We start from the raw sequence: 26,950 nt of genomic DNA, 5'->3' as shown, positions 1-26,950 counted from the left end.
ATGATGGATAAATACTTGAATTTCTAATAATTTTTTCTCGAGATATAAATTTGTATAGAATCAGTACATCGAAATGAAAAGTGAATTGATGATCATAATTTTTATTAAACATTCGATAATATCGAAAATTTTGATGAAGTCGAAGCATATATTGATTTGATTACCCCAAAAAATAATTCTAAATAATAATAATACGTACGATATATTTTTGAGACTTCAATCGAATAAATAAAAATAAAATTCTTCGAATGTTGCTTCTCTGTTTCGAGATTAGATTATTTCGAGTCAATTATCCTGGCACAGATTTTAAAAATATAACATAAAATCGTGTCCTCCATCGATATTCCAGTCATCGAGACATCCTTCGGGATAAAATTAATCATTCAAATCGTATTCAACGAAAATTCTTGATAAAGCTAATAAAATTCTTTCCCACCCAATTTCCAAAAATAATTCTATCCAAGTCGCGGACACAATTATTCAATTCTTTCTCATCGAGAATCGTCCGACGATGTCCAACGATAAACGTATTACGTAGGCCAACTATTACGTGGGCGAAATCGTTTGGAATATTAGGCTTAGGGTAAGGAATCTATTGGAGGATTAAACGACTCAATTAGTTGGGGCATTCACGCGGTAAATTGGACGAATTATCATCCCCGCATGGTTAACAAGCCAACGTTGATAAACCGGCCGCTGTTGTTTTACGATAGAATCGAATATATATATATATATATATCCTTTCCATTCGAGATTGTTATAGTTGGGGAATTATCGAAAGTCCGGCCAAGGACTTGAAACTTCATTTCTGATCGGATACGCTGGAATCCCGTTCCGGTTCACGTGATACCAGGATCGTCGTTAAGGATAGAGGAGAAATTCTGTTCTAATTAGGATCTGAATTTTTCCTGATAAAAGTTTAACGTAATAAGAGAAAAAAAGTGGATAGAAATTATCGATCGGCCGAGTGGCTATCTCAGTCGGATACGCGACACAGCTTCTGACTTTTAGGAAATATTATCGTTAAATGATACAGCGGATTCATAATTTTTCCCTGATATTAATTTCAACTCTTATCGTATTTTATATTATTATTAGTCCAATTATTTCGAACTTTCCTCTTACAATTACATCCGATCGCAGTCTCTTGTTGATTTATATAATCGGATAATTATATTTGGATAAAAATGTGAGTGATTATGATAGGAGAATTTATTTATCCCACTCATAAACGTGCGAAAACCTTCTTCTAAACGTTCTAAAAAAATTATTTAAAATTTTTAGAAAGGTTCGAGTTCGTGCCCTCTTCATTCTTTTTTCATTCTTTAAACAAATGATTTATCTCGTCAGAACGGGAGAGATTAATTAATATGGAGGTCAAAGCTGATGGCACCAGCAGATATTCCCTTCCCGAAAATCGAGGAATATATATAAAAAAAAAAAAAAAAAAAAGAAGAAGAGATTGATCGCGATCGGGTTTTCGATTTATATTCAAATTCCGAGCGCGCCAACTTTTCCCCTACCGCGACCGGATATCGGACCAACTCTCACTTTTCCTCCAGTTACAGTAACCCCCGAAGATGGGGCATATTTCTCCTCCCGCGTAAATTTACCTTTGACAAGTGTCACTCTTATCTTTATTACGATAAAAAGCTGAAATTTCCATTCTAACTGTGAATAATTGGTTGAAACAGTTCGATGGAATTCTCGCAGCGGCATTAAAAGTGATAGAAATCTTCATCTGTCTCGCGTTGAAATGTTGGAGAATTTGTTTGTAAATATTTTATTCAAGTTATTGTAATATTTTTCATTTTTGATTTTTAAATATTTGAAATTAAGTCAACAATGACGCGAATCGAGGCTTAAAAAAAAAATTAAACAAATAGATAGTCTCCGTTTTCGTTTTTCGATCGAATTCTTCATTGTTAAAGCGTGTAGTTAAAAAAAAAACTGTCCTCTAGTTTCGAAAAAGAGAATGTTTCGAAAAAAGCATGATTTCAATAATGTCAAGTTTGAAGGCTATTTTCACCCTTTCAATATAAACAATGGACCGATAAAAAAAAAACGGGAGCGAAAAATTTTCTGACAAACTATTCCCCTTCCTAAATTTCGCACAAAATAAATTTTTAGAGGTAAATATAATTATGGTAATAACATTTAATTTGAACTATTCAAGACCAATATTGATCAAATCTTCAATTCCTACCTTGAAATTAATTTACCCTCCCTGTGTTACATTTAGAAAGTATATTTATTATTGTGTTAAAATTTTAAACGAAATATAAATAGCATTAATATAATTTCGTATACAAGGAGATAAATCTTTTCTTATATAGTTGAATAATTTCGCGCAATTACTTTAGCGACAAGTATTCTGTTTGTAATAATAACAGTGATAACAAAGGTGTTAAGTTATAGGTAATTCTCGAGCTTAACAACTTTAATATATTTAATGGATGACAAAAAAGTGCGGAGGTATGAAAATTACGCGCCATTTTTCTCCCCATCACCCTGTACACTCAAGAATTTATAAAACTTTTACTTAAACTTGTCGTAAACTTTACGATTTAAAATTTACGATAAGTCAATTATAAATTTCTTCCCAAGATATATTAAATCAAATTAAATCAAAGAAGATGCTTTTGAGACTCTTTTCACTCTCTCTAAAAAAAAAAAAAAAAAGATGAAGAGAAATAAATCTCAAACGATAATTAATTATCGTCCATCCATATTCTTTCCAAACCTCTATCATCATCCTCTAACCACAACTTCACCGAAATATTCGCAAAACAAAATCCAAAAAAAAAGAAAGAGAGAAAGAAAAAAACAGAAAAAAATATTACATTTCACGCGTTTCACGCAACTTCCATTCCTCTCTCTCTCTCTCTGTCGCGCAACGTAAAGAGGAAAAACGATGAAAATTCTTCCACGTGTTCAAAGGCATCGTTATTCCATTACGTTTCTCCCGCCCCGGGTATCAAAGAAACAACGACAATAATAGGGAAGCAACAATGAGAAGGAGGCCGCGTGCACAGGCTACGAACTAATTTGCGGCGTGCAAAGCCGTAAAAATTCAACGCCTCTCGGAATTCATACGCGTCGTCGGACGAGCCGTATTTAAAAAGAGGAAACAAAAGCTTTTTCTCCCTGGCAAATCACCCTGCTGCCTCCCTCGTTCCAGTTCCCAACCCCCTCTTTTCCGTGGCGTGGAACGGGAACGGGCCACAACAGAATGCGGTTGTTGCCGCGCGCGCGTTTTCAACGAAACAACGGGGGACTGGAGATCAAAAAAAAAGAAAGAAAAAAAGAAAGAAAGAAAAGAGAAAGAGAGAAAGAAAAAACATTGCCGCGAAATCGTGGCACGTCGGTCCCCGTTGCTTTTCAGGGTTAAATGTCTGAGCTGGTTTTCATTGTCGCCTGTTGCCGATTTAATGGCTCGCTCGAGGCCCCCTTTCGTTCCTCTTTGCCCCGTTTCTCAAGCGTTATTCCAAGCTTTTCGTTTGCTCGTTCGGATGCGCGACGGGTGGAAAATGTGGCTGGTTGAACGTGGCTTCTTATCGAAAGTGGTATACCCGATCATAACTGTTCGTTTTTTTAATCTTTTCGTTGGTGAGAAGTTTGATGGGATGAGACAGAGTTTCTTAATAGTGGAAGAATATTAATTATTCAGAAATTTGTGTATGAAAGGTGGCTTGATTGAAGTATCAATCGTAAATATTTAAGAGATTCTTGAATACCTATTTAAAAAAAAAAATTATTAGAATATTATTATGAATTCCTAAAATATGTGACACATATTTGAGAATATACATTTCATAATATATCAATGAAATATATTTGTATCATAATAATAAAAAATCTCAAGATGACTCTGCACTCAAATCCAACAAATACTAAAATAATTCAATAAGGACCGAATAATATCAAAAGATCGATTCTTTGGTCGCAAACAGGCGATACATTCGCATTAAACACTGCGAAAGTAGGACACTCGGTTCCTTAAAATAAAAAAAAAAGAAAAAAAAAAGGAGAACAAACAGGCCAACACAGCAAACCTCGCAGAGGCGTGTTTCCAGCGCAAAAATAATTCTCAACTGGCGCAGACACCGTGTAAACACGTTTCGCGGCGAAGAAGGGGCGGAAGAGCGCCAATATTTCATTGTATCGCGCGACATTCGTTTATAAAACTTCTCCTTCCCCCACTCGACGTATAACCAGCCCAGATTTCGACACGTTTATTTAGATACTTGAAAATTATTTCGTGAAATTATATTGTTTCTTCTTGGACGAATATAATATTCTCAAAGTCTCTAATTTTATCATGATTGATTTCTTTTTTTATATTTGTTTCAAGAAAGAGGAGAAGATGAATCACTGATGACTTTATTCTTATTTGAGATTACGATAATAACGAACGAATTTTAATCAATTAAGAAGATCGAAATGCTTTGAAATTATTGAATGTACTATATCACACATTACATCGATAATTTTGTTATTGGAAGAAGCTACTTTTATAATTTTTGTCAGATTGGTTTTTTGAAAAATAATAAATAAAATCGAATCAGAGAATACGTATCAGATTTCAAGAAAGTTTCAATTAATATCGTTGATTTATTTATTTATTATTTATTCATATATAACTATTTATATATCGATTATATCAAAGCAATAATTTCAAAACTATCAACGCAAGTTTTATCCTATTAAAAATATTTTCAGTTTTTACCAAGCAATCATCCCCTATTTCCACGTGTCTCACTAAACACTACTACTGAAAAACCTCAACGAGAGTTCATCTGTCTTGCTTTATACCGAGAATTATTGAACAAAAAGAACGAGTCGATTCGACGCTAATTTAAAACATCGAAACTGGATGATCTAAATAACTAATAACAACCGATAGTTCCTCCCTGTACGCAAGAGCACAGTTTCCTTCAACCAGTAATATACTTTACCCCCGTGTTTTCTCGAATATATACGCGCAACTGTATACCGTAGCTTTGTTAATAAAATATTTCACCAGATGCCCAAGTAAGAGTCGTTCTTTTCTCATTTTCCCTCTCTCTTTTATTCCTCTTCTTTCCCTTCTCCTTTCTCTCTCTCTCTCCCTTTTTTCACTTTCCTCCCTCCTCTATTATTTAATCACCCCTCCTCATTTCCTCGCGTCGACTAAATTTCGCCTGCAAGGATACTACTGTTCCGCGGATACGGTGGATTAAGGATAGAACGTCTTTCTTTGCTCTCTTACGTTTATCGCGAATGAACGCCGCTCCGGAAGCTGAATAATTCTCGCGATTAAACTTAACGACCGTTCCATATCCACGCAGGCGGCGTGAATTAATTAGGAAAATTCGAGGAAGGAGGGGTAACAATCGCGTATTGCGCTTCGTTTAGGGGTTGCGCGATTCAAGTGCACGGGGAGGGGTGGTAGATTCGTCGAATAAGAAACGAAGGGAAGAAATACGTGTACATTGCGTGGAAAATTTTTGAGGATAAACTCGTTCCAAATCTTTGCTATTTGATTCGAAAAAAATAATTGGAAATTGGGCATCGCGTTGTTCGACGAATTCTTCTTGTTTTAAAATTAGTTCGTTTGAATCGAAGAACAAATTTTATGATAAATTCTTGATTATTTGTGATTTTTTATCAACAAAGTAAGATTATTCGAAATAGTGATTGAATATTAAGTAAACGATAAAACCTGCTAAGTAATATTGCTAAATTAAAACTACCTCAAGTTTTAAAAAAATATGTTAAATTAAGAAATTCTATTTCTTTTGAACACTTTTTTCTAAATATTGCAATTTTTATTATTGCAATTGATGTAACGATTCACGTTATTTTACAAAAATAAATTAGAAGTTCATTTAAACACGATTTTCATAAAATATTGTTCTTCGAAATTTTCATAATAATAAATTAACAGATAAAAAAACATCTTCTTTCGAAATTTTACTAAAATTATAATTTACAAACCCACGTATCGGCAAATAGCTTCATTAACGATTTAATACAATGTATATTAGAATGAATTTAATATAATGAAGCTATACAAATGAATCAAGTACGTCAATTATCCTATTCCATGTGATTAGAATTAATTAGTAAATGCTTTTATACATCTATCTAATTTCTAATAATTACATTATTCGATAAATTACCATTAATGTAATTAAATACAATAATATTATAACAATATTTACTTCACTGAATTCGCACTTCTAAAATCCCGTATTCATCTACACGATAAAATTATGTTTCGTTGTGTTATTTAATCACGTGTCGCAGCTACAAACACTCAAAAAGAGTGTTTCTCTGTTTCGAAAAGGAAATTCATCGTTAAAAAAAGAAAAAAAAAAAAAAAGAATGAAAGTCCTTTCCTTTTAATTGCAAACTCGTTTGAGTTCCAAACAAAATGAGAGAAAGAGAGGAAAAGAAAAAAAAGGAAAAAATGATGATGCGATTCAAACGATGAAAAGTACGAATACCTCTTATACATCACGTAGACACATCCTCATCTCTTTTACATCTGAACACATGTTGTTTTATCAAAACCAACCATTACATCGCCCCAAATGCATATTCATGAACAGGAAAGGATGCTAAGCTTTTCTTTGCGAAACTTGTCTTCGGTCAACAATGTTGGCATTTGTATTTCAGATTTGAATGTTGGTCCTGCTCCAAGTTCAACGTGTGAGTTTAACGAAAAAGTTATAGAGCATGGAAGTAAGATTATCGATTGACACGAAAACATTTAGCTTCTACATGTACCATATCAAAAGAATAATCCGCAACACGTCTAATTCTTAATATCATAATGATATTCACGAATTTATCTTACCGATACATATTGCAAATTATTATCACATAAAAATATTTATAAGTTACATAAAAGAAAACCGAATTACAATACCGAAAACTCGACAATCGCTTCGCCTATGCAACAAAAACAAACAACACTCTTTCTTCCACATTAATTCACCCACAATCTCCCTATCTCCTCGAAAACGAGAGAAGAACTCGAGGGGCTCGCCGACCCAAGGAACCTAGAATCACGAATCCGTTAAAATCCGTGTATCGCGTCGTCGTTTCCTCGAATACACTGTACAAGGAGGGATGAAGAATCACAGAGAAAGAGAAAGAGAGAGACACGAGTTAATGAGTTTTTCGAGGGACGTGGCGGGCTTGGAGACTATCGACAAGAGCCAGGAATTAGAGGAAAAGGATCTAGAGGGAAAGGGAGGAGTATAGTCGATGGCTCCGGATCGATCTTCCAGTTTTAAATTTAAATAAACGCCAACTCGTAGCCGATAAGGCCCTCCGCTCGCAATAGACACCCTCCTACCGTCTTGCAGTCTCAGTGGCAATCTTTCTTCTAGGGGAGCTGGTAGGGTAGGCGGGCAAGGTGCTCGCGACAGGCGTGGAAACACGGTCGTGAGATCGATATCGATGGAAAATCCGATCATTATTGTGCTTCTTTTCACAGTTCTAAAAGGTTTCCGGTGGTAGCTTCGGGGGAGGTTCTCTTTTCGCAGTGGCGGAACTGATTGAAATTTTTTAGCGAACCTTACCCCTCTCCCTCTATGCACCTTAGATCTATTTCTCCTTTATTTTTTAATTTTTTTTTTTTTTTTTGGTATTCGTCTTCTGCGCCGCTTGATCGAATAATGGGATCTTTTGAGCGACTTTGAGGAAACTCGTCTCGCGAATTATGATTTGCATGCGCAAAGCGGATTCCGCGTGGCCGAGATCTTGCGCGTGCTCGTTTTGGTTCAATGGAGAGATGTGAGGGTTTAATTAACTTGCAGCTAGGATATTGGAGTTACGAGTCCATTTTTTTTCCTTCTCCCTTTTTTCTCTTTTCTTAATTAACGAGTTTTCGGGATTTATTAGTTTGTAATTTCGTTTAATCGTTTCGTGAAATTTTTTTATAAAAGAGAAAAGGCAAAATTTACTGTTATTATTATTATTATTATTATTAATTCAACATGCGGAAGATATGCATCATTTCGAAATTCAATTCTCTCGTACACCGTTCTATCCGCTACGTTCTATCATTCGTACTATCATTTTACAATTTTACGATGCATTATGATACTCTGTAACACGTGACACCTTCCATCCGATCCAAGTGCACTCCCATACATCAGTCTTGATCTAAACAGTTACTCTCCTTAATGTAATGACAATGCGAATCCTTCCAAACTTATCCCAACACAACTTTTTTATTACCGTTTTATAGGAAACAGAAGAAGGTTAAATGATAAAATCAAAAATATTATTAACGACTCGGCTAACTTAATTTCATTGATTTCGCCGTGATGCACAGAATTAGTTAATATTCTCGGGGACGAAAAAAACTATTTCCCAATCTCGAAATCCTCGAATCCTCGAATCCTACAAGATCCGGATAACACAGTTTAAGAATCGCTGTACATCGTCACGTTCGAGCGGATATCGAATCCCACTTAAATCTCGGCGTCCCAGTTAAATAGCCTTTAAAACGGCTTTTCAAAACCGTAGCCGTGAAGCGATTCAAAGCGGTTTATAAAATGGGGGATGACGTCCTTGGATCGGAAAGAATCGTGAAAATTTTCCAAATCTGATCCAAGGTATGCCGCGGATGTGACGATTGATCGGGAATCCGCTCGGTAGATTAGCGCCCCGCCGCGAAATCGCATTTTCGTTGGTTCTAGGAACGGATGATTTCGGGGCTTTGCCCCGGATAAATTGAAATCGATGGATTCAAACGGCAAATTCTGTAATATCGGCGATACGCGTTCGCGAACAGATTTCCAATTTCCTCGCTGCCGGACAATTAAATTACAATCGGCAAACACGATAAGCACGGCCGCTCTACGGGAAAATGAATATTCCAAGGTGGCATCGCTTAAATCAAAATGTCAATCCGCGCTGCGGCGTAGAAGAACAGAAGAGGGAGGATTGGTAGTTGGAGGGGGAGAGAAAGAGGAAAGAAGAGAGAAAGGGGAAACAAAATGAAAAAGATTTTTGATCCAGTTGCGTCATCGATGTCACTTCACGATGACCACGAAATACCGGTATTTGACCGTTTTCCAAGAGCGCTTCGAAATGCGCAATCGATGTTGACAAGTGGACTCTGATCTTGAGAACTTTTCATTTAGTTCAGGGATTAATTGCGAATCGAATCGAAAAAAGAAGAAGAAGAAAATGCGAAAATAATATTTGGTTTTTTTCGTTTCTAATTTGGAAGAACTGAATGTATTTCGCGAATGAAATATCCAATATTTTTTAGGGGAAATTGTCATATTATCGCGTGAAACCGATTTTAAAATTTTATTCCAGTATCGAACAACAATTTGAACAACCATGTTCCATCTGAATCGATTTCTTCCAATTTCTAAAAGATTCTTAATATTAGCTAAATGATCGCATGGAAGTGTGCGAGATTCGAAAAATATTCGAGAATTTGGTGTTCAGAACGGATCGGATTTCGAAGAATTTCGATCTTTACTGATTAATAACTAATTCGGAAATAGGATCAGTAAGTCACTTTTATAGTTTCCAAAAGAACTTTTTTTTTATTTTAATCAACGTAAAATGAAATTTATACTCATACAACCTAAACAATGTAAAACGCCTTCTTCTTTAAACAGATATTTCTGCGGAGACAGAATCTAACCATACCCCCTATTTGTTAAATAAATAATAATAACAATAATAATAAAAACTCGTTCCCTAAACTGGCATAAAATCGGGCATAAAGAACATGGTCAAATTTGCTCTAAAGCTGACCGAAAATCCTATCCTGGAACCACATCGCGGCTCGCGCAACCCTTCCTCACACAACTCGTGGTAATTTTGTTTCCGAGTTAGCAGGTGGCTTAATTTTTGCCACAACACGTCTGTCGGTATGCGCCTCGTCCCGCATAGATACGGCACGGATTTTTCTCGTTGCTGATTTTAATAACAGATTGCCACTGGAGCCACGGCGAGAACGAGAGGAGAGAGAGAGAGAGAGAGAGAGAGGGAGTGGTGGCTGAGTCACTGCTTATACGTGACTACGCTACAACTTCAACCCCTCCCCCTCGATTCTCAACCCCTCTGCATTCACCGCGGTGTCTTGCAGTTTCGTTACCTTCGACCTCGATACTCGCAAGTCGATGAGTACAGATTAACCCTGGATTATCGTTAATGTGCCGAGCGAAATTTCATTCATGAATCCCTTCCAAGGGATTTTTTTTTATCCTTGCTGAGGAGACTTTTAGATATTCGATTGGGTGACGGAGAGATTCTCGTAAGAATTTTTTTTTTTAGAATTTTGAAAATAATTGAACGAACGTGATTAGTTGGATCGCTCGCGAAAGGTGCCAAAAATATGCTCATGAATCGAAGACGAGTTTGTGAATTAAAATTTTAGAGAGATACCGAGAAAGATTATGGTTTTGATTTCTCGAAATTATTATCACGTGTAAATTTTGAAAGACTATGTTTTTATGATTTATAATTCCAATAATTTTGGATTTTTACGAAACGAAATATTATACAGAGGAAAAGAAACATTTTAGCGAAATTTCCGTGCGCTTTCCATTGGAATATTTTCTGTTCCTTTACCTATATATTCGTACATATGTGCGTGATGATATACGAATGTTGGTCCACGCAAGAGGGACAGATTATATCGTTTTTTCTTTTTTTATTAAAGTTAGAAAAATATTAGAGAATAAAAATAAAATTCAACAGTTCTTTTCAGAACCACGCTCTTCTCAACAACATCTGACAATGCATATTCATCGAGTAATATTCATTAATAATTTTATAAAAATATACACACTTTTTATGTAAATCATATTATCCCGTCATTTTAAAAATATACAAAAATAATACGATTATTTTAATGCGATGTATCTTTATACGATTCTAAATCTTTTACATTAACAACATACTAATAACACATAATTCTCATCATTAAATAAGCTAATCTTTTTAAAGACTGAAAGCTTTTTCCTGCAGAACTATAAAATACGTTAAAGATTTGTTTTCCCTCGGTATGATTCACAGAGAACAAAAAAATAAAGAAAGATTAAATCTAAGGGAATTACGAAGAAAAATTTAACTAAAATTTTAAGCAATGAGGAATAATACGACTTTCCATAAGAAGATCCTCAAAATCATTCTAATTATATTTAGACCTCGAATAAAAGAAGAAACATCCCCCTAACACGTATTCTTCTTTCGAAATTTTTATAATTAAACGTAATTTTTAAAATAAACCAATTTTTAACCAATGAATTCTTTTGATCTTTCAAAATATTTCTTTTCGTTCTCGAGGATATAATACACGAGGATGTTGTGCATCCAACAAACGCGTAAAATCGCAACAAAAAATTCCAATCCCCGACCAAACTCAAATTGTAAACAAAATCGTAACGATATACCTGAGAAACGAAACTATGGCAACGAAATAAAATCCTGTTTGCCAACGATCAAAACCAGCCAACCACCTCGTTTTCGCATATTCATCCCCGAACCACCCCCTGCTGCTGCAACTCGCAAGTCCGACAAAACCTTACGTACATCCATATTCAACGCCAATTAACCGCAACAATGGATCGAGAGAAAGATTCAATCGAGAAAGAGTTAAAAACCCGACAAAGCGTACGAAACATTTCGTGGCCTTCGTATAAATGATTAAAAGACTTTTGGTGAACGAGACAAGAGGGGTAGAGGTATGGGGATGGGTAGTGATGGGATTAAGTATATCACAAATATGAAGATATATCTGAACGATGAGACGAGATTCGAAAATCTTTTGTAAATCTTGAAAAAAAGTATAAGTACTATCGAAGTACTTTGAGTATCTTGTTAGAAATTCTTCGTTCAAATTTGAATTTAATTTCTTGTATTTCTTGTATTCTGAAATCAGCCTCAAGATCAAGAATGAACCATTAGAATAATATAAATCGTGTACAAATTATTTTAAGAAACGTGGAAGCTAATATTTAATAAAAGAATAATTTTCTTAATCCTTACATTCTTATATACATTCTCCAGTCCCCTATTTCAATGATACCTAACTTGCGAAATACATAATACAATTCCACTTTCTATCTATTAAAATGAATCATTATAATTCTCAATCCTCAACATTCCTTATACTCCAATATTCCACGAAATGAATCCATTGGATTTAATTTGGATTTACAAGTGCGCTTGTCGAACTTGATCCCATCACTAGTCCGAAGAGCTGGGCTCATTTTCCCAACAGATTCGGTCCCGTTTCGTTCTCGAAATATGGCCGTGTCGACAGATTTCCAAGCGCAACGGCCATTAACCGTGGTGTGTCCGTGTCCAAATTAAAAAACGCCGAGTTACCGGACCTCTGCTAGCTTCCGCCCGTTTCCTTCCATTTTTCACTACCTCTCTCTCTCTTTTTCTCTCTCCACCCTTATCTCTCCCCATCTTTCTGCCACCTTGTTTCGTGGATTACGCTCGATCGATAACGGATGCTTTGCAGAATGCCACCGTAGCTGCTTTGATACGTTATATGATACGCGTTTTTTTTTTTTTCTTTAAATGAATGGACACAGTTCGAAAGAATAAATGGGGCACGTTTGTAAAAGATTGATTAAAGTGAAACGGCTGATGAAGGAGGGGAGGGGCACTGTGGGGGGAAGGAGGGAAAATTGTGTGACATATATCTCGTTATCGCCCCTCTGAAATCTGGAAACAGTGGAAGGTGTTGGAGAGGTGTTCGTTAAGCTCGTTTGGCGAAACTTGTTTGGTATATCGGGGATTTGGTAGCGGAGTCGATGAGGGAATTGCCAATTCACAGAGGAATTTCGCGATTTTCAATCCATGGTATCCGATTTGTAGTGCGTGTTTGACGTCTGCTATTGTAGTTGTTCCAAGGTTGAACGTGTACAGTGTGCGTGTGTAATTTGACGTTGTGTGATATATAGTAAAGAGAGAGAGAGATAGAGAGACTTGATCAATCAACTTGGTTTTTATAAGCAGGCTTAATCGCGTGGTATATAAATGCTACAGACTTTTTTTTATTAACACGTTTTTGTCGAGCTAAATTTTATCATTGAATTTTAAATAATACTTTCTTGGAGTATTTTATTACAACGAATGCAACATATTATAATTTTTATGTATATCAAGATCGAGATATTAATGAAATTGTGAAGAAGATGACGACTTACATGGAAAAATTCAATTTGATCCAATTTGTATTTAAATTTAATTTAATTCGAGGAACATATATTTGAAAATTTCTTTTTATATTACGTTAACGTAACAACGAACTATTCCACTTGACGCTGTTAACTAACCCAAATTCTAAGTCACTCAATTTCCTAAAGCTATCTAAAACAACTACATACATACACACATACACCCATACATACGTACACACAATACGAAAGCGAAGGGGTAAATACAGTGGCACGCGACACGCGCAAACTCTGCGGCGAATTAACCATTCCCACTTCCATTTAACTTAAACAACTAGTTCCTTTGACAATTGAGACGACTCAATTGCGTCTGCATAAGACTTCTGAAACCGAATACAATCGTGTCAAATGCATTTGTCAAACGCGAAGAGCTAAAGCACGATTGAAGAGGGTACGAGGGTACGATTTCTAACATAGAATAATAAACTACAAATTTTTTTAATCATTCTCTACGATGTAAAATCAGTACAATTAATTGCTCGTTATCGACACGTTATCGATTTCTAGAAAAAGATTGTAAGGAAAATTGTAATATGTGTGGGAAGATGTATAATAATAGTATCAGGCAACGATGGCCATTGGATACAGGGAAAGGGTAGTTTTTCAGCTCGTAAACTTATAATGTCATCCGGATGATGAAAATGGATATAATCTGTCCCCTCGTTTAATTAATCTTCTCTCTTACAAAACCTAATAAAACGTGTTCGTACTTTTCATACTTTATCTATCATCATACATTATACCAAATGAAATACAATAATTTTTCAACAAAATACGAAAAAGAATCCATCAAATTACACAACTGCTATGACTTTTCCTAAACAAAATCTCCTAATAACACTAATCCCAATTTCGTAACACCCTATTTCAAAAATCAAATCAAAAAATCCTCTCTTCAAATAGACAAACTTAAACACATCAAATCTACGAAGAAACTCTCGTTTTTAGCTTTATACTTTATCCATTTCAATCATACATTACACCAAATGAAATATAATAATTTTTAAACAAAATACGAAAAAGAACTCATGAAATCAATTCCACAAAATGATTTAATCTAACATGACAATTACAATCACTTCAATCCCTTTTCTTAAACAAAATCTCCTAATGACACTAATCCCAATTTCAAATATAACTACCTCGTTCCATCACATAATCCCCTCTTCAAATACAGCAAATCTACGAAGAAACTCTTCAAGTATCGAAACCCTCCCCTCGCGCCTAGGTAAGAGCCTCGTCCTCGCCAAGTCTCACGCGGAAAATCATATTTTCCTTCCGCGCCCCCGTCTTCAATTCCGGGCTCACACCGGTTAATGCATATCGCGGACAGAACTATTACATTACTCGATCGCAATTTCACTTCAAAGGGAGCGAGGTAATGCTCGTTGACAAAAGCCTTTGGCCGGGAGCAGCGGGCTACAAATGGAATTAAAGGACGCCTAAAAGGATAATCCTTGGCGCGCATCCGCCGAGAGACCGTGGGGGGCAAAAACATCACCCTCTTTTCAACCCTCCCTCCCTCCCTTCTGGAACACTCCTCTCTGACCCCTGAATCGCAATTCGACGCTTCTTTACGGCGCCGCTAAATTAATTAGCCTCGCTTTAACTAAAGGGATAACTCCTTGGTTTTCGTACTCCTGTTCCAGAAACGCGCGAGTAACACGTGCCTCGGTTTTCTTACCGTCGATGGCTCGCATTCTGTCGACTTTTTCATTTCATCCGCGCTTTTTAACACACCGCACGGTTTTATACGTATAACGGGGAAGATGGTCCTCCTCCTGTTGTGTTTAAATTTATTTGGACGATTTGGACGCGGCCTGCTTTTTTCACAAGCGAATTTCTTGCGAGGGGGCGAGAATGCATGTGATATTAAAGGGAAAGGATTAATGGAGGAGCATCACGTGCGGATATTGAAATTTTAAGCACGATGCGAGAGAGGATTTTTTTTTAATGATTGATAATTACAGGGATCGTGGAGTGATTATTAATTTGTGTCGTGTAATGGGGAAGAGTGAATGGTGAGAGTAATGAAAATTTAAGGAAGAGGGATATACTACTTTAGATGTACTACTTGAAATTTTATTATCATGCGACTTTAATTGTTTTCAATGTCTTTTTTTTGTATGTAAAAAGAATCTAATTATTATATAAATTTATTTAATAAAACGTATTTTGTTTCTTCAATCTTTAATGGACCATCGAACGCAATATCATAGATTCTTTTTTACAAACACTATTCCGATTCTCAAAAATTTTCATTCTCTCGAAAAGTTCCCTTAAATCCCTTAAACAAACATTAATTTTAACGAGTATCAATCTAACGCTAACACCATAAATTCGAACATTCAAAATTCAATCCCTTTTTCCAAAAATACATGCACTGACGTTTTAAGGCAAAACAGTGAAAAGGGGGAAAAAACGGCACGAAAAGTTCGAGAAAAGATGCATCAAAGATCGATATTTAGAACAAAGTATACGAATAATAATGTGTCGTGGTTCACCCAAGCTTACTTTTATGTTACTCTCCACCCTCGATGCCATTCGCTTTCACTCTTTCGCGCGAATCAAGCATCGTCCCATTTCCCATCCCTTGCCTCTCGCTTAAACTCTCGCCACTTTGCTCTTCCGACGATAGAAAGGGAGCGAGAGAAGGCGGCAAAGAGCCGCTTTGTCGTCGGACACCTTTCTCTATTATTAAATTGTATGTTCTTCAACCCCTTAGAGTCATCTTTCCACCTTGTGTTTCGCGCTCACGAAGTTCAGACAGATGAGAGAAGACGCTTATATACCACGTGCTTATAACTTTTTAAAAATTCTATCAAATTTAGAAATATGGAAGATTCAATGATATTTTTTTTGTTATTAATTAGCGAATAATATTGAATCGAAGATGAATACGCGATTGATTAAATTTTCGTTCGGTTTTTGGTATTTGATTGGTTAATATTTTGGATTTTTCTAAAAAAAATTTTCAATATATGGAATTTTCCATATATTTTTCATTATGATTTTTCTAATGTTTCATGGCATGCTTCAAATATTTTTAAAATATAAAATATTGTATATCGAAAAAAAAAATGTTGTTACGATTTTTAATTTTGAATTTATTAAAATTTTCATTCAAAACTGATAAAAATATTTCATATTTCATCTTCTATCGGTTGTAATAATAAACTGGTATTTTTTAAAGATAGGAAAGAGTGTTGTTACGTTTTTTTATCGCTAAATCAAGTGAATTTTAATGAAACCACGTCACTCTTTCGAATCAGAATTGTAACAACAAATTTATCGATTTACAAACGAGAGTGAAAAATCTACTCACAATCAACCGAGACTCTGATCTGCTTGCTAACAGTAGGAGGGACGCCATTTGTCGCGATGCATAAATAAACGCCCATGTCCAGTCTCGAGATACGTGTGATTTCCAGCATCTCGCCTTCCCATTCCATCACTGAAAATGATAAGCGACATTTTATAACGTAACAGACAATTCCTTTCTTCCTTTTTTCTTTTTCTCCCCCCCTCTTCCCCATTTTTTTATTCTCCTTCTGTCGTGAAATAACCACTCGACGAACTCTAAAAGCCTCGAAATCGCCTCGCTAATTTTAATTAATTGACAAGCCAACGAGCAGAGGAATGGAAGGAAGATCGTGAAAAAAATACGAAATGAATTTGTCTCCGTATAAGTTCGTTTTATTAGAGAAAATTCAACGAGTTCGCGGTGCCTTTGTTAATTCCACAATATTTCGAAATTTTTCGTGTACTATATATATGGTTGATTCTCAAAAACGTATATTTTTAAACCAATCGACTCGATATTAAAAATTTTAAAAAACCTTCGAGATCTTCGATGGAAGAACTTTATCGATTTATTTTTCGATCGAGCTAATTCATTTATTTGGATCACGATATTTGCATCGATAAATTAAATATTAAAAGTAGAGAATTAAAATACGGAATATATAAATTTGACAAGTACTTTACGAAAATTATTCACCGATTCTCATAATGTAACCCATCACACAATTTATTTTCACGACACGTCGTTAAATTAAAATCCGGATCCTGTATTTTCTGAAATGCACGAGCCACGTAAAATTTCTTAATCAGAGTTTACCAATCCTCTCTACAATGTTATATTCATAATTTAACCTCGTTCGCAGATACAGATTTGGTTTATCACTTGGCGGACACGTTAATTACAAATTCCCTTTTCCATCTTCAAACTTGTCACGCATATTCAATATGCGCCCGTAACTCTACCCGTCACGTGTTTAATGATTCCTGGCCTCAGAACTAGAATTAAATGTTTAATCTCTCCAAAAAGCAAGAATCATCCAACCACTATCCTCTCCCTCTCTCGAGAAACACGTCAATCTCCGCGAAATCAAAACCTCGAGCGCCTATTTTAACTTTCATCGCCACCCCTTATTTATCCCCCTCTTTATAAATTAATGCGCGTTCTGACCCATGAAAATATGTACAAAAAAAAAAAAAAAAAAAGAAGAAAAAGAAAAAAAATACGTGTAAAAATTCGTGTCGTTCTTCGAAATCCAACGTAATTACGCGTTGCAAAATTCTCATCGTTAACGACATCGAATTCATGACATTTCCTCGTATCCTCGGAATTACGTGACGCGTTAATGAGGAATATCCTTTCTCTCGCTCTTTTTTTTTTCTTTTTCCTTTTTTTTTTTTCCATTAAACGCACTATCGTCGAACAAGCTTTCGTTTTTCCTATTTCTTCTCCTCTGCTCTTCTTCTCGCGAGCAACCACTCGCACACGATCTTCCCTGTGATTACGGTATAACACAGTTTTTTGAGATGACATCGCGTTTGATCTTTGGACAGAAGCCAGACGAATATCATTATTTTTAATTGCCGCGCGCAGCAGGCTCGCAGAATCATAGATCGAAATCATAGATCGATGTCGCTTGAATTTTGAAACGATGATACTCAAAATTTGTATTAAATTGTCTTCAAGTTTTTTTTTTTGGTCCATTATTCTACTTTTCTAAAAATTGCAAAAGAGTTATTCATAATCTCGATTAATCAGCCAATTCATAGAATTATTCGTTGATAAAAGAAGCAGGGATTTAACAAACTTATGGAATTTTTTGGAAAATCAGGAAAAACCGAGTGTCCTAATATCGATGAAAAATAAACCGTGTACTTTTCAAATCATAAATAAAAATTAACTATTAACAAATATACTTGTATGTATAATACTTTCCTTTCAACGAGTGATAATTACCGTAAAAAACGCAACAAAATATTCATTAATTCATGGTACCTCATATTTACACCAATTAAAAATCCCCATTTACGGTGTGTTATTTCAAACGTAACAGGGGAGCAATGTAAAAACAGTACCATAAAAATAAAAGAGAAAAACACTCGAAAGGAAAGAATAACATATCGAAAAAATAATCATTGGCGGAGTACCGTCGAAACAACGAAAACAATTTAACGTTGAAGTATCATCGTGTCTACTGTAAAATCGAAATACAACGCCAACTGTCCCGTTATAACAATATTAAATTATAATTTCGTGCCAATTTGTAACATTGCAATAATAATACCGCACATATTATTATTACTATACCAAGTTGTAACACCGTAATAATATTTGTTCGACGACAATGGAACGATTTACTCACCGGAATAAGTCTTGTTAATTGAAATCATCGAGCCATCGTCTCTTTTCCAACTTATGCTCGGTTTAGGGCTTCCTGTCGCTTTGCACGTTAGCGTCACGTTCGCGCCTTCTCGCACAATGACGTCTGACGAGGTCTGGTAGTCCTCTATATTAGGAGGCACTGCGAACAAAAACATGTTTTCATGTAATATTTGTCCCCGACAGTAATAACATTACTACGATTTGTATCAATATCAAGGAGAAATACATGGACAATTCGACGATAAAATTCTCGGAAGGCTGAATCCTCGAATTTTCGTTGTACACATCGATGAATAATATATAAAATTTAAACGAAATATATTCTCTTTTGAATATTTACGTTTCTTTATTTCTGAGAAGTAATTTTACGATCGAATCCTCGAATTAATATATTTCCTTTGGAAATAGGAATATTTATAATATGAAAATTATTAAAAAATATTGCGGAGAAATAATATAGAATTTTTAAAAGCTTTGATGATGGATCCAGATTGCTAACGACGTTAATAAAAAAATAATCGAGGGTTGATTATGTAAGTTTCGCGGTTTGATTAAATGAAAATAAGTATAATATTAAATAATATAAAATAATTTTTAAAACGATAATGTTAAGTCAACATTTTATATTACTTGTACCAGATATGAGAAATATTCTGAATTCTTATTATCTAATCAAAATCTCCCCGATCTCTTCGCTCAAATACTTGGCGCGACACCTCTCCACGATCGATTGTAATCTCCTTTAAAAAATCAAATTCCCTCTTTCATCCACCAGAAAGCGTATTTGAGCAACGTCGGTCGAATGCCTGTTCACGAGGCACTTCAATCACGATCAACGGTTTGCGCGATCTCGCAAAAAGAGCCTCCCTTTCCGAAAGGTGGAGGCGTTGGTCAGATCCGACAGCGGTCACAATAATAAAATTTGCATGACACAGGCTCTGGTTCGAGTGGACCCAGGTCGAGAACGTTTCAAAGAACGGACCAGAAACCTCAAGAACCTCGAGCAAGAAGTCGTGAATGCCATTCTTTCATATGCAAATCGAATTCAAAGTTTGAGAGAAAAAAAAAGAAAGAAAGAAAGAAAAAGAAAAAGAAGAAGAAAAGAAAAGAAAAAAAAGAAGGAAAGGAGAAAGAAAGGAAAAAAAGAAGATCGATTCGACGAGATTGCAAAGGAGTTTGAAGACGATGGTTAGAATCCAGTTACAACCACGGGAACGTTCGAAAGGGTGGTAGAAAGAGACAGAAGGGCGACAGATAAGACGAGGAGAGAGGAAATCTCCGTTAAAAAGTCGTAATCACCGACGATAAGAGGCCTTTCCAACCGAGGAAGAAATGTTTTCGAGAACAGGGGGTTTGTCGCCTCGAGGGTTGACGATGACTCGAGAACGTACGATTGGGAAAGTTTTGACGGCGGTTTCATCACGTTTTTCGTTCAACGTTACCAGATTAAATGTTTTCATAGGGGTCGGTTTGTTTTTCTTTTTTCACTCTTTTTAATTCGTAATTGTTTGTTCGTGCCTTTGAACATCATTTTACCCTTTTTTTCTTTCTTTCTTTTCGCGAGCGATGCGAAAGAATTTTACAAATGCGTTAATTTGCTTTCAAATCGATATCCGGTATTTTTATTCACTTCTTTTCTCTTCTTCTACAATTTTCTGAAGATTGTTTCCGAACATTCATAATATATTAATTTTATAATTTAGTGTTCTGAGAATGTGTAACTTAATCTACAAGGGAGCAACAGGTTTGTGAAGGAATGCAAAGGTTCCTTTGAAGATTAAGAAGTTAAGTTATACGATTATGAAGCAATCTTTTTTCCTGTCTATAAAATAATTTCCCTATTTTTTTATGGATTATTTCAGTATTAAATACTCGTTACATTGTACATACATTTTACATTCAACGTTTTGCGATGCGAATTATTATTTTTAATCTATAAATTAAGGAATACATATTGGGACAATTTTCACTAGAAGATTATTAAATTAATCCTTTTATGGATTTTCACGTTATGAGAGGAATTTAGGGGCTCAGACGATAGTTTAATGAGAACTGTCTGTTTCATCCTCGATTATGTTCCCCTTCTTCGATAATTACTAAATCAGCTGAGCTGCGGGATTACATTTGAAATCCTGTGTTCACGTAATAACCGATCAAAAATCCTTGTTTCCATTCCGGCGAATACTCATTACGAAAGATGCGAACGGTTTATCGAAGGTAAACGTGATAACATGGAACCGATACCGCCGCAACGAGATTGTCGACTGTAATTCAAAGCGGCGATAAGGCGAATGACCATAATGAAATTTCAAGCAAATCCAATTTCGATGCCAATCGCTGATTATTGTCATCAAAATGACAAAATGGAGTGGCAAACTACTTGCGATAAATGAACAAGATTCCAAAATGGGGATCTTTTGTTTATCTAATAAATATTGTAATCACGCTATCGAAACTTAGAAAGGATAAATACTTATATAATCTTTTATAAAAATTTCATCCTAATTTCTATTCTATTCCTCTCTATTCGTATGCGATCACATTTTTGGAAATATAATAAATTGCTTCATTTCATTATATATATTGAGAGAAGCATTTCATTTCTTTTCTTTTTTTTTCTTTTGAATAAAATAAATAAATATTTGGAATGATTCATCAATTTCTAAAAATGTAAATTACTGTAAATTATATTAATATTTTTGTCATATAATAATGGTAAAATCAAATCCTTTCTTTTTTCGTTTAGATTATATTATATGATATAATGGCGAATCATTTCACGATTAGCATGATTAATGATTTGATGTATTCAATCTGGCGTCAGTCATCGGTGATTTGCAATAATCAGAATTCGTGTCATTTGATATTATGTATTATTAATGGACATTATAATGTATTGTATTTCCAAAAGTTAATTTCTCAAATAATTATAAATATTACATTATTATTCTAACAAAATAATATTTTTGTGAAGCAGTATATTTACTTAAAATTTGCCTAAACGATTTAATTTGATCATATCATGATTAATCGAATTTTTATCATAACAGTCGATGTATATTATTATGTATTCTTTAAGGTTAAATAATAATTGCATCAGGATTATCTTATTCTCCGTAAATATCCTAATACTAACGAGGGTGCAGGCAACCCCTCGTGCCAAAATATAGTCAACTCATCGGCGAGCCTCATACTTCGTCGAAGATATTCCCTATGGACCTGGTTCCTGTTCCTAACGACCATTACTTCCCTTTTATAACCCTCTTCCTGTCATATCTCTTAAAATTAAGTAAAAATGTACACTTTCTCACTATACTCCATTATAACGAACAATAAAGAGAATTAATTGCAAGCATAATTATTAACTTGCGAAATTTGCATTTTTCCTTACTTTTAAAAAGTAGTTTCTTATTTATAAAAAGATTAAAAAATAAGATATCACGGTCTTTAAAAATTTTTCACCTCTCTGAACTTAAAAGATGCGAATATAACTCTCAAGGCACGGTGTTAAGAGTTAACGAATTCGAAAACAATTGTCGATAGTTGGACTACCACTTCAAATCATTCAGCTTTGTTAATAAAATAAAAATATAACGTCGAAATGGAATAAAGTCCATCGTTCGAATAAAGTTCCTCGACGCAATGGAACTTTAAACAATTAATTTTTAAAAATGGAATACGAAGAGAAAACGAGGCTATAACTATCCCTGGGATGGACCAACGTTAAAGAAAACAGATATAGGACAAAAGGAAGCACTTTCGCGTTATTAAAATCGTATGAACGTAGACTCATTTTCCAAGGAAGGCTCGTTAGATCCTTCGAATAGCTACAATAAGAAATGCACGCTGTGTTCGAAAAAGATACACCATTAAAAATTACTAAAGCGCTAAACTGACAAGAGGAGTACAATGTTGATGCAAAAAAAAAAGAAAGAAAAAGAAAAAAAACAAAAAAGAAAAAAGAAAAAAAAAGAACGCTTGATCGAATCGCTTTTGTGCTTGAGAACAAGGAAGAGGACACTTTGTTCCTCGAATCTTTTGATCCTTCAGTTTTTTTTCTTCTTCGTTCTAGCTCTCATTTGCCTTTAATCAGAGGGCAATAGAGATTGGTGGATTCATGAAAAGCTAATGAAATTTTTTTGAAAGCTGAAAACATTGAAAGAAACATTGAACGAGATGGAATTATGGGATAATAAAACATCATTATAAGAATGTGGAAAAATAAAAGATTATTTTTAAATATTGAACTAAACATTTAATCCAAAAAAAATCAAGATTAAAAATATCAATGGATATTTATCTATTTATCAAAATGAAAAGGAATATATATATTGAATGAATTATATATTGAAAAATCATTTCTATGGAGAGATTATTTTCAAATAATCCTTTGATATTTCACTGCTTTACATGCAAATCAAAGGATCTTTAAAAATACCAATCAAAGTTTACTTGTCAACACAAAAATAAATATACTATAGAGTAATATCTGGAATTTGATATTCCATTATCTTATATGCAAATCAAGGGCCGCATAAAAATACATATAAATAGAAGTTCGTTGACTTGTCGATATAAAAATGAAGCTGAAAAATATTTAACTCAATTATATCATCACGATGCTTTTTCACAGTCTTCGAGATATTGACAGATCGCCATTAAATGAAAAATAGAAAAAGAAAAATTCGTAATATTACGGTGGAAACGAAAAAAAGAAAGTCAATATGTCGAACATTTGAAAATTGTTATTTGCACTAATAAAAAATCGATAAATAGGTAAGAGATTAAAGAATGAATAATTTACAAATACCTTAATACCTCATTAGAATACTTTGCATATATAGAAATTTCACACGTATTTAATAACACCTCTTCGTCAGCAAGTTTCATTATCATTTGTTTAAAAGAAATTAACGAAATATTTGACTAATCGATCAAAATATCTAATGTAATTGTTATTATCTCACTCAATAATTTTGAAACGCAATCTAATATTCCTATAATAATTAATAAATCAACCAAAATAACCGCAGGTTTAACCAAATCCTTCCCTCCCCCCTCCATATTATTTTTAATAAATATAATTAATATTATATCTCACTCGACAATTTACAATGTAACCAATATTCCTACAATAATTAATCAACCAACCTAAACATCTGCATAATTATAATTATTAACTAAATCAAACTGCGCGTACTCCTTGCAATTTTTCTCATTGAAAGATCGATAATTTTATCAATGCATAAAAAAGAATATCCATCTCTCCACGGCAAGTAAAGTACACTCTTTATAACATCCTAACTAACAAATTTAATAAAACGATAATTATCATTATCTCGCTCAATTTATATACATTCAACGCAAATCAATATTTCCTGGAATAAATAATAAATAATAAATATCGAAACTCTACTCGTTCACACTCTCTCTTATCCACCAATATTCCGCTCATCTTCCAACGGATTGCATTTTACAATGAAAAAAAAAAAAAAGTTCCTCCTCCAATTCGATCCAATACCCTTCACGAGTGTCCTCCTCCCATTAATACGTCGAGCGCTAGGCTCGAAATGGGGGAGAAAAAGCGGCTTAATTTGAAAGTCTAAATGCGATCCAACCTTCTAAGCGTTCCCCGGGTAAATCGGCTAAAGCCTTGACGATCCTCTCCAACACTATCCCTATGCTACGTGTGCAAATTTATATATATGTACATATATACATTCGTTATTCCACGTTATATACGAACGCGGAAATAAATAACGAAGAGACGATTCAATTATATCGCTGTCATATTACGGGGGTGAAAAAATATATTGTATATCGTATCGAGAGGAGGGGTGTGGGCTGACATCTGTCGTCTGCATCGCCATTCGTGACGTTGATCGAAACCGACGTTCGCGGTTCGTATGATTGGCGGACGTGTGCCGGGCCAACGCCGGATATACTCCACTTGATCCCCTCTCTCTAATCTCATAATTATTATTATTTTCTTCGAACACTTTATCGGATGGATAATTATTTGGATTTATAACTCCGCTTTTCAAGCAATTTTTAATTCACAATACGTGATATTTTTATTTCCATCGAAATTTCTTTTATTATTATTATTATTATATTATTATTATGACTATTGTTTGCGATTAGAAACTCAATAAATGCGTGAAAAAATAGCAGAGGCGTATTCAAAATGAGCATATTGTTACGCGTATAACGAATCTCATATTTCAACAGCTCGTATATCGAGCAAATTAAACAAACACGCAAAACAAAGCGCCATAATGGTCGTTTACAATTTACGAACCGATACGCCCGTATAAACGTTGAATATTACATTCCACTCGTAATTTTCCTAACAGGGTGTGATTTTATCATGTAATTCGAATAATATACGTAATAATACATTCATAAATTACGCGGTCAAACAACAGATAATCGGGCGTGATTTTAAGCTTTGATCTTTCCTTGATGACGCCAAGCGCGAGGTAATCCACTCGATCGGATGATGATCGAGTTCGCGAAAAGGAACGAGGGAAAAAGATTGGAGGAAGGGGCGAAAAAAGGGGGAGGGGAAAAATAGAAAGGTTTTTGATACGATAACGCGAATATTGAATTGTTCCAGTGGAAATTAATCGCGAATATCGATACAAAACGAGCTGATAAAACGCGTATATTATACGTGTAACAATTTTGTTCCAATAACAAAAGTAATCGAAGCAAAATATTCGTACGAATCAATGAAAAATTGATTTAGATGGAAGTTATAAAAATATCGAATTTCATTCCCTTTGGTAATATCAATTAAAATTTCTCCGGATCATAAGATTATCAGATTATATTGTGCATGGAAAGTTGATAAACAATAATTTTTACGAAATGAATAACCTATTTTATTTTTATACATCGTTATGAAATTAATATTTATCAAAAATCCATTATTATTTTATTTTTGTCTATGTAGAGACATAACAGAACTGTATATATTTTCAGTGATATGAATTATAGATATACGTATCGAAATTTAAACATTTTATTTGTATGTTTCTAACATGATTTAAGTTACGGATAAAATATGAAATATTTTATTTATTACGTGTAAAATGTTTTTGAAATAAATCAGAAAGAAAAATTTCGAAAATTTTACACGAAATTGTATTAGTGTAATTGTAAAAGATTAATTACGAAATAAGTTCACTGAACCTTCTGACATATTTATCGTAATTATAATCGCGATTTTATAAAGATATGAGGAATAGCAAGTAACAAGATGAATAAGTCTCATATTAATATTTCTAACAGGAAATACCTAACAAAAGATAGATGAAGTAGATTTATGATAAATGACTAATCATATAATGAATTTCCACGAGTCATATCGGCCAACTTTTTAAGGAACAGATGGAACGAAGAGATTTATATTTTCAGAAGCTTAATTTACAATCGAGCGAGTTGCAATTATTCTCGACTTTAATGTTTATAATGCATCACGTTTGCTTCGTTCTGATTTCGAAAATCTATAAACTTTAGTAAATACGAGTAACAAAGTTCCATTGGCTTTGCATAAAATATTTTCCACGAAATTTTTTAACTCTCTTCCTGAATCACCGTTGAAGAGGATTCTTCCTTTGATCTCAATTTTTTAATCTCGTCGATCAATTTTTAAATAATTAATACCAGAATCACTAAAACTATAACAATTATTTCGAAACTATAAGAATACAATTTAAAAACCATTTTACTGTATTTAAAAAAACTACTTAAATAAATAAATATTTATCATAATATTCCGTAATTAAAAGACCTAAAAAGTTTAAAACTACGAAAGAAGAGGAAAGGGAAGACTTATTAACCGATCTTCGACGTACAGAATAATCGAACCTCGAACACCCCCATTCAATCATTCACGAGCACGCGAAATCATCATCGTTCCCTCTTTCTTCAACGTACAATCCCAAACGCGCATCTAAACTATCGCCCCTTGTACGCAGTAAATCGATGCTCCATTGACCGAACCGCTCGTAATGATTCTTCGGGAGGAGAGGGGTGAAAA

The 26,950-nt window shown here is 34.3% G+C and overlaps 1 protein-coding gene across 13 annotated transcripts in view; it reads right to left on the bottom strand.

Annotated features, from left to right (window-relative positions):
* Positions 1-26,950, bottom strand: part of LOC107997758 (lachesin) — a 307,455-nt gene that overhangs the window by 122,211 nt on the left and 158,294 nt on the right. For all 13 annotated transcript variants that reach the window (XR_009828951.1, XR_009828952.1, XR_009828953.1 and 10 more), the window contains 2 exons: positions 18,884-19,042; positions 16,546-16,674 (listed from right to left, as the gene is read on the bottom strand). Coding sequence is in view for 10 of the 13 variants with exons in the window: in XM_062071865.1 (XP_061927849.1) it covers positions 16,546-16,674; positions 18,884-19,042 (288 nt within the window). In the remaining 3 variants the exon portion in view is untranslated. The remainder of the gene's footprint in view (positions 1-16,545; positions 16,675-18,883; positions 19,043-26,950) is intronic.

The sequence above is a fragment of the Apis cerana genome, linkage group LG2 (genome assembly GCF_029169275.1).
Source record: "Apis cerana isolate GH-2021 linkage group LG2, AcerK_1.0, whole genome shotgun sequence".
Lineage (NCBI taxonomy): Eukaryota > Metazoa > Arthropoda > Insecta > Hymenoptera > Apidae > Apis > Apis cerana.
Note: the sequence above shows the minus strand (reverse complement) of the source record. Positions and strands in the feature narration are given on the sequence as shown.